The 14557-nt window shown below is 39.9% G+C and overlaps 1 protein-coding gene across 2 annotated transcripts in view; it reads right to left on the bottom strand.

Annotated features, from left to right (window-relative positions):
* The window catches only part of IDUA (alpha-L-iduronidase), a 52794-nt gene that overhangs the window by 13613 nt on the left and 24624 nt on the right, over nt 1–14557 (bottom strand). For both annotated transcript variants that reach the window (XM_026098610.2, XM_026098601.2), the window contains exons 3-5: nt 1505–1587; nt 791–898; nt 31–126 (exon numbers count right to left, since the gene is read on the bottom strand). In XM_026098610.2, coding sequence (XP_025954395.1) covers nt 31–126; nt 791–898; nt 1505–1587 — 287 coding nt within the window. The remainder of the gene's footprint in view (nt 1–30; nt 127–790; nt 899–1504; nt 1588–14557) is intronic.

Consider the following 14557-nt stretch of genomic DNA (forward strand, 5'->3'; position numbering starts at 1 on the left):
AAAGTAGTAAGTGCTCCAAAACATGCTTACCTTTCACTGTCATAGACACATTATCAAAGTCATGGTGATCTGGTTCATTCCAAGTTTCAAAATTCCATTTAGCAACATGTTCCAATCCATATCTACCTGTATAAGAGGCTTCATTTAGCAGTGGGCTTCAGTTTATGTACAGACAATTTCTATCAGTCTTGTATTGCATGTGAGGTTTAGCAGCCATAGCTACAACAGGGTGTAAATAGTATTTATTTTTAATAATTAGGGAAATATGATTTTAGTAATTTTGAAATGTTTTTTTAATTTTGGATCAAATATAGCTATATTTGAAAAAGATGAAAGGACCTACCCAGAAAATCAGAGAGTACGATGATGTGGATTATAGCCTTGTGTTTAGGGTGCTCATCTAACCTGTGGGAGACCCAGGTTCAGGCTTCTCCATGGTTGGTAGGTATTTGAAATCTGTCATGTGAGTAGGATTCAGGTTATCATGCCCTAGAGCAAACCAATGGTTTATGGCCACAACAACATGAAGAAGTTGAAACTCTGTCCTCAGAAGCAGGCCAAGTGTGGTGCCCAGAACACATTACTTGTTCTGGGTGCTGCTCTTGGGTCAGCAGAAAGGGGGCTATTGCCACACCGGCTGTTCCAGCATATGTCTTCTGTTCTGTTCTGAAATCCAGTGTTTTGTTATTAACTGCAATCCACAGAACTTTAGGAAGTAGTTGGAAGACCAGATTACAATAGGATAAACAGTCAGGTAGTTCTTTTTTGGCAGGAAGGGAGGGGAACTTACCTATATATCTCCTGGCCAGAAGTCTGATTAAGTTCCTCCATCTTACTACCTGGTCTTTGTCTTCAAAATCTATAAAAAATCCTGATGGACTTCCCATCAATTCAAATCCTAAAATAGATACAAATGATTAGTTTCCTTTTTTTGTGAATGATATTTCCTTTTGATTAACTCATGGGTTATTGTATTATCTGACACTAACTGGTTAATGAAGAAGGATAGATAATGAAGAAGCATCCCCTAAAAGGGGTTTCTTTCCTGTTTCTACATGTTATCTGCAGGCATATTTCAGATTTGAGGTTGCTCACATTTCTTTCTTATCAATGACCTTATCCAAAGTAAGACTTAAATTCAAGGTTCAAGTGGAACTTCAGATATTCCATGTTTATAGAAATTCAAGAGAAGCTAAACCTCAAAGATCTGCTTCTCTAGCCCCTTCCTAGGTACACAGTTTTCTCCTCTTCAGAAGATCTCATTCACAATTACTGTATCTTAGACTAGTGTTGAAAGTGACGTAAAAGCAATAGGAGTGTGTTGTCTTAATTGTCCCAACAGTGTTTTTTGCACAGAGTTTGTATTTACAGACAGAAGCTAAATGCAAGTAGAAAGACTGAATTTTGATCAAAATTATCTTTGGCAACGCTAAGAATTATTTGATAATTGAGCAATATGGGCAAATAGATAAAGCAAGTTGTGGAGGCAGGCAGCTGCCCTTACCTGGAATTAGCTTATTCTCCCACAGGTGATCCATAAGGTTATCCAAAGCAGTAAAATTGTAGTGAAGTTTTCCATTTCTCACTCTGAAGTATACAGATATTAAAAAATACAAACATAAATATTGTAGCAAAGGCAGCACTTAATTGTAGGTAATGGGTCAGATGACTGCATTCTTTTGGATCTCAAAATTTACACATAGCTAGGGTTCTTGGGACTGGATAAAAATTTCCTTCCTTTGTTCACAGTGCGTAAGCAAGTTGTTTTCTGTTGCCCAGCCCATGCTGTATTTCTCTCCCAGAAGCAGGAACAGAAGCAATATAACGAAGTTGATGAGTGAAGTTTTCAGCAGGGTGTGAGGATCTTTTTTTGTTGAAGTGAAATTCACCCAGACTTTCTTTTGCTATCTCGCTATTTCAGTTTCTGTTTGATAACCTACTGCTAGTCCAGCTGGCTTCCACCTTAGCTCATATGCAGTCTTTCTTAATCTTTAGTTTGCAGTATTTAATATAGCTTTCTTAGCAGTAAGTACTACTTACAGGTTTAGTCCCAACTGAGAAAGCTCTCTTTTTCAGGGAGCACTGAATTTAGCCATGTGAATATTTTAATTTTTACTTCAGTGTTAGCATTTGCTTACTATTTCTTCTGTTACTCCCTGGATCTCAGGCTGCAATAATTTGTATTTCCAATTTGCATCTGTATTTAAAGGCTGCATCTTTTCAGCCAGGTTTGAACCCTTGGGTTTAAAAACTTCAGAGTTGCCCCATCAAGTACTTCCTTTGTGTCAGTGAATTTTGCAGGAGCACAGTAAAATTCTGGGAATGCACCAACATGGGAACACTAGAGTTCTTTTGTGCAGGGGCCAAAAACTGGGATTTGCAATTTGTCTATGCTACACTTGAAGCAATATTTTAAATTCCTGAAAGACTTTCTTGGCTGGTATCTAATGAAAACATATATAAGGTTATGCGTGGGTCAGTGTGTGTTTTCTCTTAACTTTTGAACCTGTAGGCTGACAGAGTGGGAGATGTCTTATCAGTATGAAGTGCCAAACAGGAATTAAAAATAAACTTTTGTTGACAATATTCTGGTAATGTAATTTACTGCCATTTGGCATAAGTCTCAGCCTTGGCCTGGTATCCAATTTCTGTCCTCAGCATGCCCTGAGCAAAAGGCTTCGTAAGCACCCTTGAGGTCAGGTCCAGCCCTTGCTGTATAGGAGGGCTGTTCAGGTCTTGCCAGTGCGTATCAAAGCTGCTTTCTCCAGCCTTGCCACAGTACCAAATCTAATTTCTCAGGTACAGTTCAGCCTGAGCTCTGCTTCTGCTGTCTTGCCTGCTCTTTCCTGTGCCTCTGCTTGGGTGGAAAGCTGTGTAAGTGAGGCGCAGATGTAATGACCTAGGTATGATGGAAGAGGGAAAGGCAGTTAATTATAAGGACTGTTACCAGTGCTAGCAAGGCATACTGGGCACACAGGTAGGAGTGGGATGGGAGAGTGAGCAGAGGATCTCTTAAGTCTTGGCTGAGTTCTGTATCAAGATCCACAACTTGTTTCTTTGCTCTTAGTAGGGGAGGAGGACTCCAACCCTTCTGGTTGAAGGAAAATGCTCTTCCTCTGTGCTGTCTTGCCAAGCAAATGTTTCAGTCAAGAACCTGTAATAATAATTCTGAAGCTCTGCAGAGAAATAAGCAAAGTTGCCAGAATTGCCTAGTAAATAAGGAAGAGAACTATGCCATCTGAAGAGGACAAATGCTGTCAGCATCTCTGACTGCTGTCTAGCAATGTCTGCTGTGACACATTCCTAACTAGAAAACTCAGAGGAAAACAGGACAGGCAAAACCAAAGCAAACTAAGTCATATCTACTGTACCAACTCCATCTGTGATGTAACCAAGCAAACAACAGTCCCAACATGGCCATGGTCTTTTACCAAAGATCTGAAGTTGTCTCTTCTCTTTTAAAATATGTCCTATCACCCTGAGAGAAATTCTCGTGTCTGCAGCCACTGACAGGCTTACAGTTCCTGCCAGACACAAATCACACAGCTCTGAAAGCTGCAGAAAGATATTTATTTACTTTAATAGCCATAACAACATTTTAGAAATTACTCCTGAATTAAAGAATGGCTATTTGGAACATTTTTTTTTTACTCAGAGAGAGATTTTAAAAGTTTGAGAGTCCCATTCCAAAGTTCAAAGACAAATATCTTGCTGCAAAATGTAGTTCTGCTCCCTCAGATCCATTAACTCTATTTCAAGTTATACCCTGTGTTCTATTGAAGTATTTGCTTACATACGCACTTACAGTCAGTGAGCATAAGAATGATTAACTTTACTGTCTTGTAAAAACTTAATAATGTTGTTCAAATAATAGCACAGCTACTGGCTCTATTGCTCTTCCTGACTCCAGTCTAAGGTCTACACAGTACTATGTAAAAACATAAGTAAATAAGGCTCTATCTTGTGCACGTACACTTAGGATCCCAGAACATTTATATTTTTCCTCCAGTGTCCTTTGAAGTAAAACATCTAAAACAAAACACCATTGCTAACCATGACAGAAGCAATGGCATTTTAGGCGCTATGTAACGTATGTAAAAGTAGAGGCACTTCTTACATCCTTTGGCTGATCTGCCATTTTATGAGAACCTTTTCTTGCTTGCAAATGAATTAGGCAGTATGCTCCTAATAACAAGGTGACTACTTGATTGATATGATTGTCCGTTTCACAAATCTTGACCTTATTCTTACCCATGCTACCCTACCTATGTAAAACTGATGCTTGTTTTTAACTTTTTTTAAGACCTGACTACTAGAATTTAGACTGCATGGTTGCCTGTCAGGAGGTGGTTGGAAGCTGACTGCCATGTGTGAGGCACAGCAGTAACATTACAAGCCAGTATGATTTCCAGATGTTCTGCATGGTGAAAACTTGGTTCATCTGTGAGGCTGCCATCAGGAGTGATATTAAACATAATTTTAGGACACTGATGACCAGATCCAAACTGCTACAGCCATGTAACAAGGTAAATCACTGAACCAGGACAAACTGACTTGACACGGTCAAAATTGTTCAAAACAGTTTTGTACATCTGACCTACAACCTGTTTGTGCAGTATCATCTATCTGCGACTAGGCCCTTCGTAGCAAGCTCACAGACTTTTATTGGTCTTTTACCTTTTTTTTGCCTGCTTCCTTTCTGATATCTTTGCTCTTAAGTTGTGGCCATGGGATGCCACTGTCTTCGTTCATGAACAGGCAGAAGTCTGTGTCCGTGTCATTTCAGTTGAAGGCTTGCCAAGCTCTGATGGATTGTTCACGCTTTGCTGTTGAGTCTTTCTGATGTGGAGCAGCAACCACTGTCCTGATAACTCCTTCTGTGCCTGGCTTTGAAAAGTCCCTCAGCTGGGCTTTTTGTGGCAGACTTGCCAGATAAGGCCTTCTTCTTCTTCTTCAGTCATAACAAGCAAACACACTCAACCATGTTTACAGCATCCTAGTACCAATGTCTAACAAGCTCCAAGCCTGAAGCCAGTACACTCCAGAGACTGCTGCCTGCTGGTGAAGTGTCCTTCCAGCCTGGGTCTGCCATGGTCACAATTCCAAATACCTTTGCACATGCTGTCTCTGAGGGGGGAGAGCTGTGTGGTGAACACCACAGGGAAGGAGAGCAGCCTTGCAGTAACATGCAGTAACATGCAGGCTGTATTACTTTTTCATGCCACCTTCAGTTTAAATCCGTTCACTAACTTAAGTCTCTCAGGAGGGAAGGGGTGAACTAGCTTTAGTTGTCAACACCCTACATCACAGCCAGATCTGCTCCATTTAGCATAGCTGTGGGTTCTGCTTCCCAGATGGTAGTTATAGCTCCCACCATGCTCAGCAGGTTGCATCTGCTGCTTCTTTTCTGGCCTGAGTTGATCCGGCCCAGGGATATAATGGTAAGTTCAGGAAAGCAAATGCACACACAGACATTGGACCAAATATCTTATCTACAAAGAAGAGAGCAAGAAAACATAGGTAGGGAGTGTTCCTTTCCCCGTTATCTTCAGTCATGTATTGAATCTCTGATAACACTTCAAGCAAACTTCATCAAACTTTATCGTCATAATTTGAACAATATTCCCTGGAATAGGAAACCTTCTGCCTGATCCCATGTGGGTAGGTCACAGTCCCTCTTTAGCGGGGGGGACTGTGGCATGACTATCACCAGAGGTATTTTGTTAAAGAGAGTTTTATCTGGCCTAGTATTGATATGACCAGCAAATACACACACACACACACACACACACACACACACGTCTGTCTGTCTGTCTGTCTGTCTGTATATATATGAGAACAGGGCCTCTCTTATCCTTACATTCTCACTCAGCTGGTATCACCCCTCTTCGCTTTTCTGGTGGACACAGTTACCACACGCATCAGAAGCTGCCTGATGATTGATAATTGGGCTTGCTTTCAGCAGTGTCTGAGAACAGCAGCAGCAGCAGGACCAGATCTGCCTGTTGCCTGCCTGCAACCTCTGTTCTGGTAGATGGGTGGTAGTGATTGGCTACAACCAGTCCTAAGACAGCAGAGCCTGCTTACATCTCTCTTAGGAGCTTCTGCTGGGAAAGACTGCTGGACCAGTGGCAAATGCAGCCAAAAAATAGGGACAAAAAATTGGCACAAGGTGTTGGCAATGGTGAGGTGCAAATAACACCTTTGCAGCAAGCAAAAATTTTCAGCCAGGTAGTGGCTGACCTAAGAATTGAAAGGCACACTCCATAAGGGAGCTACCTCAAAAAAGTCTGTGCTCCATGGGATGCTTTCTCTGCTACAGTTTTACTCAGAGATAAGTAGAAGAGTTAACTGCAGAGCAGTCTGATACCAGGCACCCTGCTGTGTTGTCGTCTGAGATAATGACCATATTACATGCCAATGTTGGTTTGATGGGGATGTTTAGCTGTTGGTTCCGGACCATCTTTGTCCTGCCTAGTAATGTGGTTCATGTAAGCACTCACTCCCTTGGCCACAGTGCCAGCACATGTACTGATAGTCTTTGTATGGGTAACACAGTCACTGTTGTTTTGATGAGTATAAATATGTATAATAACTAAATGCACCCTCTCAAAAGTAAACAGTTATTGCTGTAGGTGATTACTGTGAGGACCATTCTTAGATACAGTGTCCCAAGGAACTGTTCACTGCTTTACTAGTGTCCCTGATGCCATTTTAGAGACCACAAGACTCCAGAACAGGTGCTAGTATATGATAAGCCAAGCTGAAAAAGGTGTCACTCTAACCTGGAGAGGAGCTCAGTGTCCAAAGCTGACTCTCACTCTTCGCAGGTGAAAAGAGGACTGCTTCTGGGAGATGTTCACTGGAAAGATGTAAGCTCTGATCAGCTATGCCAGTTTGATCTCCTACTGCCACCACATTCTCCAGAAATAACTGTCTTCAGAAGTAACTGTTTTTTCTTTGGCCATGGGACCAAGCTGTGGAAGTGGGAGTGTGACACATGAGCTTTGGGGCTCAGTGTCTTCAAGATGAAAGTCAGGAGCTCTGGATAGGATATCTTACCAGGTTTATCTTTTCCAAGACAGCAATGTGTTGTCTCCAAGTCCCTCTTACCACACAGAACGATCTGACTTCTTTGTTTTTTACTTGACTTTTGATAACTTTGAGGAATAAACTGGAGCCAGTTTAAAGTTCAGGCTGTTGCAAAGACTTTGCTCCAAAACCACCAACTGTCTACATGAGCACCTTATTCTGCTGAGTATTTAGAAAAAAAACTCCTGACCTTAAAAGCAGGTCTTAAGGGACTGTGAGCATTATGGAATCGATTCCTCACAGTTCCACAGCCCCACATATGAAGGGCAGAATATATCATTAGCATTCACCTTTCCAGAGGCTGCCTTCTCAGCAGTTATTGCTTCAGGTTTCCTCAACACCAACCAAAAAAACTACTAAACCAGTACCTATGGTTTAAGCACAAGATGATTAATGAGTAACTACGAAATCACCAAGCTTGTGGTTTATTAATAAACACCTCTCTGCCTTCTGAACTCACTGGAAGCTGACAGTATGGCATTCACTTATATTAGATATGCTTGTACCATGTTCTTGCTCCACTTGCTTTTACTTCTTATAATCATTTCGGCTTCAGTAAATCCGGCTCCTTCTCTGAAATTCCTATGTCCCAAAATACCCATGATAACCTGAGGAGCTGGATGGAGCCTTTTGTAGGTTCTTAAACTCTGGTTCTTCCTGCTTTGCAGGGAAAACACAGCCTATGATTTTCATACAGGCTCTGCAGACCAAATTAGCTCCTCATTCTGAGTTTCTTTCACAGCTGCAAGGCCAAAGAAAACTGCACTCACTGTTGCAAACTGGCCTATTTTATCACTTCCACTTTTATTAGCAGTAATGCTTATCTGCATTTACTTCTCAATCATATCATTTGTGTAAGCTGGGATCAAAAGTCTGCCTGTTTTACGGGCAGACTGGCATGGCTTCTGTACAGGCAGAATGCCAAACGCTTCAGTCCATGCTATGCAGCTCTCTGAGGGCAGAACGAGGCCTGTGCTATGCATAATTAGGCTTCCCTGTAGAGTGAGTGAGTCAGCTCAGCAATACGGGGAGGACGCATTACAAAATTGCACAGCCAGGCAGCATCCAGCCCTTGCTGATGTCACAGCTTGTCATAGTTAATCCATCCACACAACCAACCAGCATGATATATCCACATAACGAAGGAGGGGTATGAATCTTTGTGGTTCAGGAACAAATTGCCTTCATACATGCAAAACATAACCTCTGCTATTTATTGGAAATCACTGTTTCCTCCACAAGCCAGCCGGAACGCTGTGCATTCAGCCGAATCTTTTTTTTAATACATAATGAACAGAATTAATTTTGATTTATATAGCATCTTAACTAGCTTCTCTCCTCTTTAAAATCAGCATATTTGACTTTTACCTTGCAAACCAACTCACAAAATCATTGTTGCAATATGGCTAAATCTGACATGCACACAAACGCGAGCAAACAATGAACGCTCTCGAGCTGCTAGAAATCACGGCCTATGATTTACCACTTCTTATTCAGCCTGCTTCTGTGAGCACAGACTCAGTCCTTCTTTCAGCAATGTGCGTGCTGTGTGTGAGGGGAAGAGAGAGAGAGGCAGACAAAGCATCAGCAGCTCCCTGTGCAGAGGTGAGTTAGCTTGCCAGGAAAATATTGTTAGTCTCCTGTGTCTCTTTTCCCCATCTCCTTCCAAAATTTAAAACAAATTCAAGTTGTGAAAGGGGAAACAGGCTATGAAAGTATAACAATCTAGGCAACAGTGTAAGGTATTTTATAATCTCTCATCTCCAGACATGTGAACTTATCCAATCAGATCATCTAAGCATGGATAATTTAAATACTGATGATGAGATCTGTTGTGTCTACATTCATTTATGAAAGCAAGTAATCAAATAACGATAAGCAGAATCCAGCAGCAGGAAATGCTTTTTGACTGGTTAAGCAGAATCCAGCAGCAGGAAATGCTTTTTGACTGGTTCTTCACTTTGAAAACTAGGCTCAGTCTCTATATGTAAGCTTGGCTGCTAGATCTGACCTTTCTTTCTGATTGGGTTTGGTGTATGGAGGTGATTTGTACCTGCGTAACACATGACTGCAAGTATAATGTTAACTGTGGTTTTATGCTGTCCTTGCTGATGACATTTAAAAATAATGTCATCTACAAGCAAACATTTTGAAGAGAGGGGGTGGGAAACTAAATCCATAATGAAGATTAAAGGGTGAGTAGATGCACAAAGAATGATGACCAAATGTTAAAACTAGTTTGAGTCAAACTCCTTTTGGCATTGCCAAGGAAAGTTGTCACTGAACTTTTCCTTCAAAGTGGCAGCTGAACTGTTTTCTGTATGCATTCAGAATCCTAACTCAAGCACTCAGCCTAATACGTCCTCTTTACTGAAAGGAATCTCCAATGTACATAACTGACATTATCTTCTGGTCTCATTTCACAACTGCTATTGTTACTTCCTCAGTTTCACAGCTTTATTTTCTGTTTGTGCTCCTTTTATTATTTTGCCTGTTAGCTTTATGTGACAATATAGTCCAAAAGTATGTGAATCACAGTATAGTGTAGAACATATCTTATTTATTGTCATATCCCAAGGAGTTTTAATGGTTGCCCTCCCTTGAAAAGGGTTGCTGCCAAGTATGCAACAAGAACTGAATTAAACAATGTTCTACTAATTACACTCCATACATCTCACAAGCACCCAGGTTGCTCATAGGTTTCGCTCACGTGCTGTAACTGGATCTGAAATTTTGTGCAATTTTTCAACTTCTTCCATCTTAACATTCTCAAGAACTATTTCCACTTGGTGAGATGTGTAGTGAGGAGCCTCTAATTCGACACTTAAAAAGAGTGAAACTAAATAATGAAGGTGTGAAAATTTACAGCTAGCTTTCTCAGCTCGTGTAGTTCTCTAATGTCTAATTGAAGTAGAGATAGCTCATGGTGTCTAATTAAGTCCAGCTGCTCCTTGATCTATTGCGTGACAGCTATACTTCCAGGCATGTCCTCCTACGACAATTCTTCTCTACCCAAAGGCAATCATCTCAATAGTATGTCTTATTTGAATATGTTCCTGATATACAAAACGAAAAATAGAAGAGGTCTTCACTAGCTGATACTGAGTTCATTTCCTAATTTGCTCATGTTTCATGACTTATGATGGTGAAAATGCACAGAGAATATGTCGAGCACTGCCTGCTCTTAATCTTTCAGAATTTTTGTGATGAATTGTTTCTGAATACTGATAAATGAGTGCTATAACCCAATCCAGAAAGAGCAAGTCTTTAAATGGCAGCCCAATGTCACATCTTGGCTCTCCAATACATAAATGGCAAAATCTCTTAAGATTAAGGAGATAAAGCTGATCTATTGTATTTACAGACAGTTTTGAATGAGGTATAAACCTGTAGTTCTCCACAAACTAAGAACTGATAATTCCACTCCAACCTGTTATTGGCATTACAAAGGAGGCTAGCAATATATTATTAAATATGGTAATGAAGATTCTTCCACTCCATGCTTTTCTTTAGTTCATGTTTAGCCCTTTTTTATTCTTTCTTCCCCCATCCCAGACAACTTCTGCTGGAATGGAAAATATCTTACTTTTCACTACAAAAATCAATTATGTTCTGTACTTACAAAACATGCAAATTTAACTTATGGTCCGTAAACAGTGCTTTAATTATTTTGCACACAGTAATAGGCTTTGAGTATCCAGTTAAGAGTGTGCATGAATGCAAGGAACAGGTGAAGGAACTGTTCCTGAGAAACTACCCTTGCTATAGTAAATTTACCTCTAAGATTTAGGAACATTAGTAGTAATGTTCTTCGTAAACTTTTCAATAAGCAGACTTTGGTTCCACAGTTCTGTCTGTTTAGGGTTGAAAATAACAAAAGAAAAGGTGACCAAGTGACAAAGCTACTAACTCTGACTACTATGAGCCCTCTTACCCATACATACTCTACAAGTAAATTCCACAACAATAGCCTCCAGTCTGCAGAACATCTTTCACTTTGGAGAGATTTTATTCTTCCAGAGAAGCTGAGTGTTGGGAAAGTTTGTAGGTTGATTTTCTTTTTTGTGGGACCAAATCATTGGAAGTAGTTTTCAATCATTAAGACTGATTCTTGACAATTGTTCCTTAGGACATCAATTCTGCGGACAGAACAGAGTGTCATCAAGACAGCAGATCATTTGTTTTGCAGACAAAAGCTGACAAGCAGACAAGCTCTGACATTTTACACTCGATGGCACCTGAAGTTATGTAAATTCTTCCTAGACATAAAATTTATTAGCCAAGCCCTCTCCATAATGTATTTTCATGAAAATCGTTTTCCAACGGGCATGGCTACATTACCTACAGTAGACAGTTCAACACTATGTAGGACAGTTTCACATACTGCCTATCCTAATCCTGATTAATTGCAGTATGTATTTTTTGTCTAAATGAAGCAAATATACAAAATCCCTGAAATTACCAAGGCAGGGACTGCACTTCTGTTTGATCTCCACGTAGGGCAACAGGCTGTATTAAAACAAAAGCAGGGATCAGTAAGAAGGCAGAGATTACTGGCCCCTGGAGAAACTTCATACTTGCACAAGTCAGAAAATCGAATCTGTACTTTAATGATTTTAACCTTATCTATTAGCTGTAATTACATCGTGCAGGACAAAGATCTTTTCCACTATTAGAATTTTTTATGTTATCTGACTGTAAATACCAATGGAGTAATATAATTGGACTGACCTAATCTACACCACAACAGAATTTGCAATCTACTCCATAGAAAGCTGTGCTCCTGGGGAACTGTGCTACTGTTGTAAGACTATTGCAGCTACCGTGTGCCTTTGGTAAGTGCTACTCAATTGGTTCTATGTTTGCAGTGAGAAACAGGAGGAATGCCTAGTAAAAGTTGGTCTTATTCAGTTTTGAATAGATACGTTTGTACTGAACTTGCCAGATTCTGTTTCTTCTGTCGGCAGGGACTACAGAAGATACTTTTTAAAAAACATCAATAATGGGTCATTCTCCTTCCATACACCTTTTTCAGCTGCACTGGAAATCTGCCACAGCTAGAGAAGGGATATTAAGTGTAGCATATAAGTGCTTTTAAAAGTCCTGGAAAACCACAACAGAGTGTTTTCCCAGCTGATGCTGGCAGGGACATGTGGGAAAGGTTGTGGATTTTCACTTAACAAATTCTGCACTATTGGAAGGATTTAAGTATTGGTTTTACTTTCTCTTGTGTGGACATACTATAGACTGTGGTTTTTCTTCTGCTGCTGCAAGACCTGAAAATAATCCTGGAATGTTGCAGGGAGACCGCTGTGTATGAGTGGAAGGAGGGAGCAGAAGCTAGGAGTTGTATAAGGATTTTCTTTAAGTTGTTTTCGACTGAACTTCTATTACATGGTTGTGGGTGACTGTTGCTTTCCACAACCAAGATGGTTCAGTAAAGCACTTCAAAGAGCCCATCTATTTTTTAGTGTACCATTCCCTTTACCTTTTTATCCCCAGTTCTGCATTGTTAGTGCACTGGATAAACAAAACTTTGGCTGTGAAAGCATTGGAGGATACTGCCAAAAGAGCTCCGTAGTGGATGCATATTTTTGGTGCTCCCATTTTTCTTATGACACAGCAACCAAACTTTGGCAGCCATTCTGAATGATGTCTAGGCCCAAGTTTGAATATGGTGTAATATATACTTTGCCCTGAAACTCTGAAGAGAACATCTTTAACATTAATCAGAGTCTGAAGGTAATGCCTAATAGTTTTATTCTTGAATGCTGAGGAGGTCTGGAATCTATCCTGCCTTTGGATGTTTCAGTGCTGCATTTGCTGCATCCTTATCCTTAGCTTTGATTTTGGTGTTGGACCACCACTGGAGCTCTTGGATAGTGCCTGCAGTTCCAGCCACTTTGCAGGCGTTCACAATTCCACCAGTAAGTGCTGATACTAGCTACTGGTTCTCTTTAGACATAAAAATGAACCTAATTAATGATATTATGATATTATGTGTATGAACTGTATTATGTGTATGAATATTATGATATTATATGTATAAACTTATAAGTTACTTTGTTTACGGCTAACTAAACTTGCACCTGTGTGCAAAATGCAGTCTGTATTGGATTGTCATTTGAACATGCTATTGTTTTCTGAAAAGCTAGAATAGTTATTTTATGCTGGGACTTAAAAAGCTCAATTTTCTTTACAGAAATATTCCCCATTTCCTGTGAATCAGCAGTTCAGTCTAGACATCGGTCTAAACATTTCTTTTCCTCCCAAAACAACAATTCTAGTTTAAAACAATTGTATGGTAAATATCAGAAAAACGCCACTAATTCCTCTCTGCTTTTCTGGATTTAAGTAGTTTCCTTAAGCATTTCATAGTATTCATTCCTGTGATGGTGCTGTTGGTGAATAGGTGACAGCTGCTGTTTGTAGTTTCTTCATGCATCCTGGAGTGATGTGACTACGGAGTACACTGACTCCCTCCTTCCTAGCAGCTGTCCTTGAAGCATTAGTGAGTTTGAGTGTTGTTTTAAATTCCAGCTGGTGAACAAACAGTTTTGCCTGGCAAGTATAAACTATCCTGCAGGTCAACAAACAGACAAAGCTAGAAGGTGTTTGGCTGTACTCACTCAGCAGCACAAGACATCCAGATGAGGAAATCAGTTCAAAGATGAGGGAACTGAATGAATTGTGCTGTCCTAATACTGTCCTGACTGAGCACACAATCAGTAGATAAACTGGCCAACTAGGAGATAGCACCCTGAAGAACCAAAAAGAACGGCAGAAACAGAATGCTCTGGTCTCTGTTCCATAAAAACAGAATGTAGTGCCACCAGGCATTTTCTATCTGAGGTAGCTGTTTCAGTTTTTAAAAAACTAAGCTACAATAAGATGGGAGCTGAAGCAGTACTGAACTGCTTTGTGAAGTCCACTAATCCTTATGAAAAAAGAAATAAAAGTGTACCATATTATAATTAGAAGGAGAAACTGGAATGCTTAGTATTGTGTTTACATAAATTGTCCTCCGCAAATCAAATGACTTTGTTTTACTAGGCATAGCACATGGTCACTATGGTATAAAGGTACACTACAACTAATTTGAGATTTAAGGGGATTTTAATTGATGCAGGCATTAGACTTGAGGTGTTTTTTATAAATCACTGTATTTATAGACTTCAAAAAAATTACACAGAATGAAGAACAAGGCTATTTCATTTGCACTATGTATTTTTGAAGATTTGATATTATTGATTGTAGCCCAATAAACAAGCACTTTTAACCTTCCCTGTATGACTAATTTTACAGTGCACTATGATTTTTTCAAGTACATAAATATGTTACCAGATATGAATTGTATACAGTAATACTGTGACTTGTTCTGAAACCTTTTGAAATCCTCAAGTTAATGTGACCACAAAGCCAAATATATTTTCTCTTTACCACATTGACTTTACAAGTGCCCTCA

The sequence above is a fragment of the Dromaius novaehollandiae genome, chromosome Z (assembly GCF_036370855.1).
Source record: "Dromaius novaehollandiae isolate bDroNov1 chromosome Z, bDroNov1.hap1, whole genome shotgun sequence".
NCBI lineage: Eukaryota > Metazoa > Chordata > Aves > Casuariiformes > Dromaiidae > Dromaius > Dromaius novaehollandiae.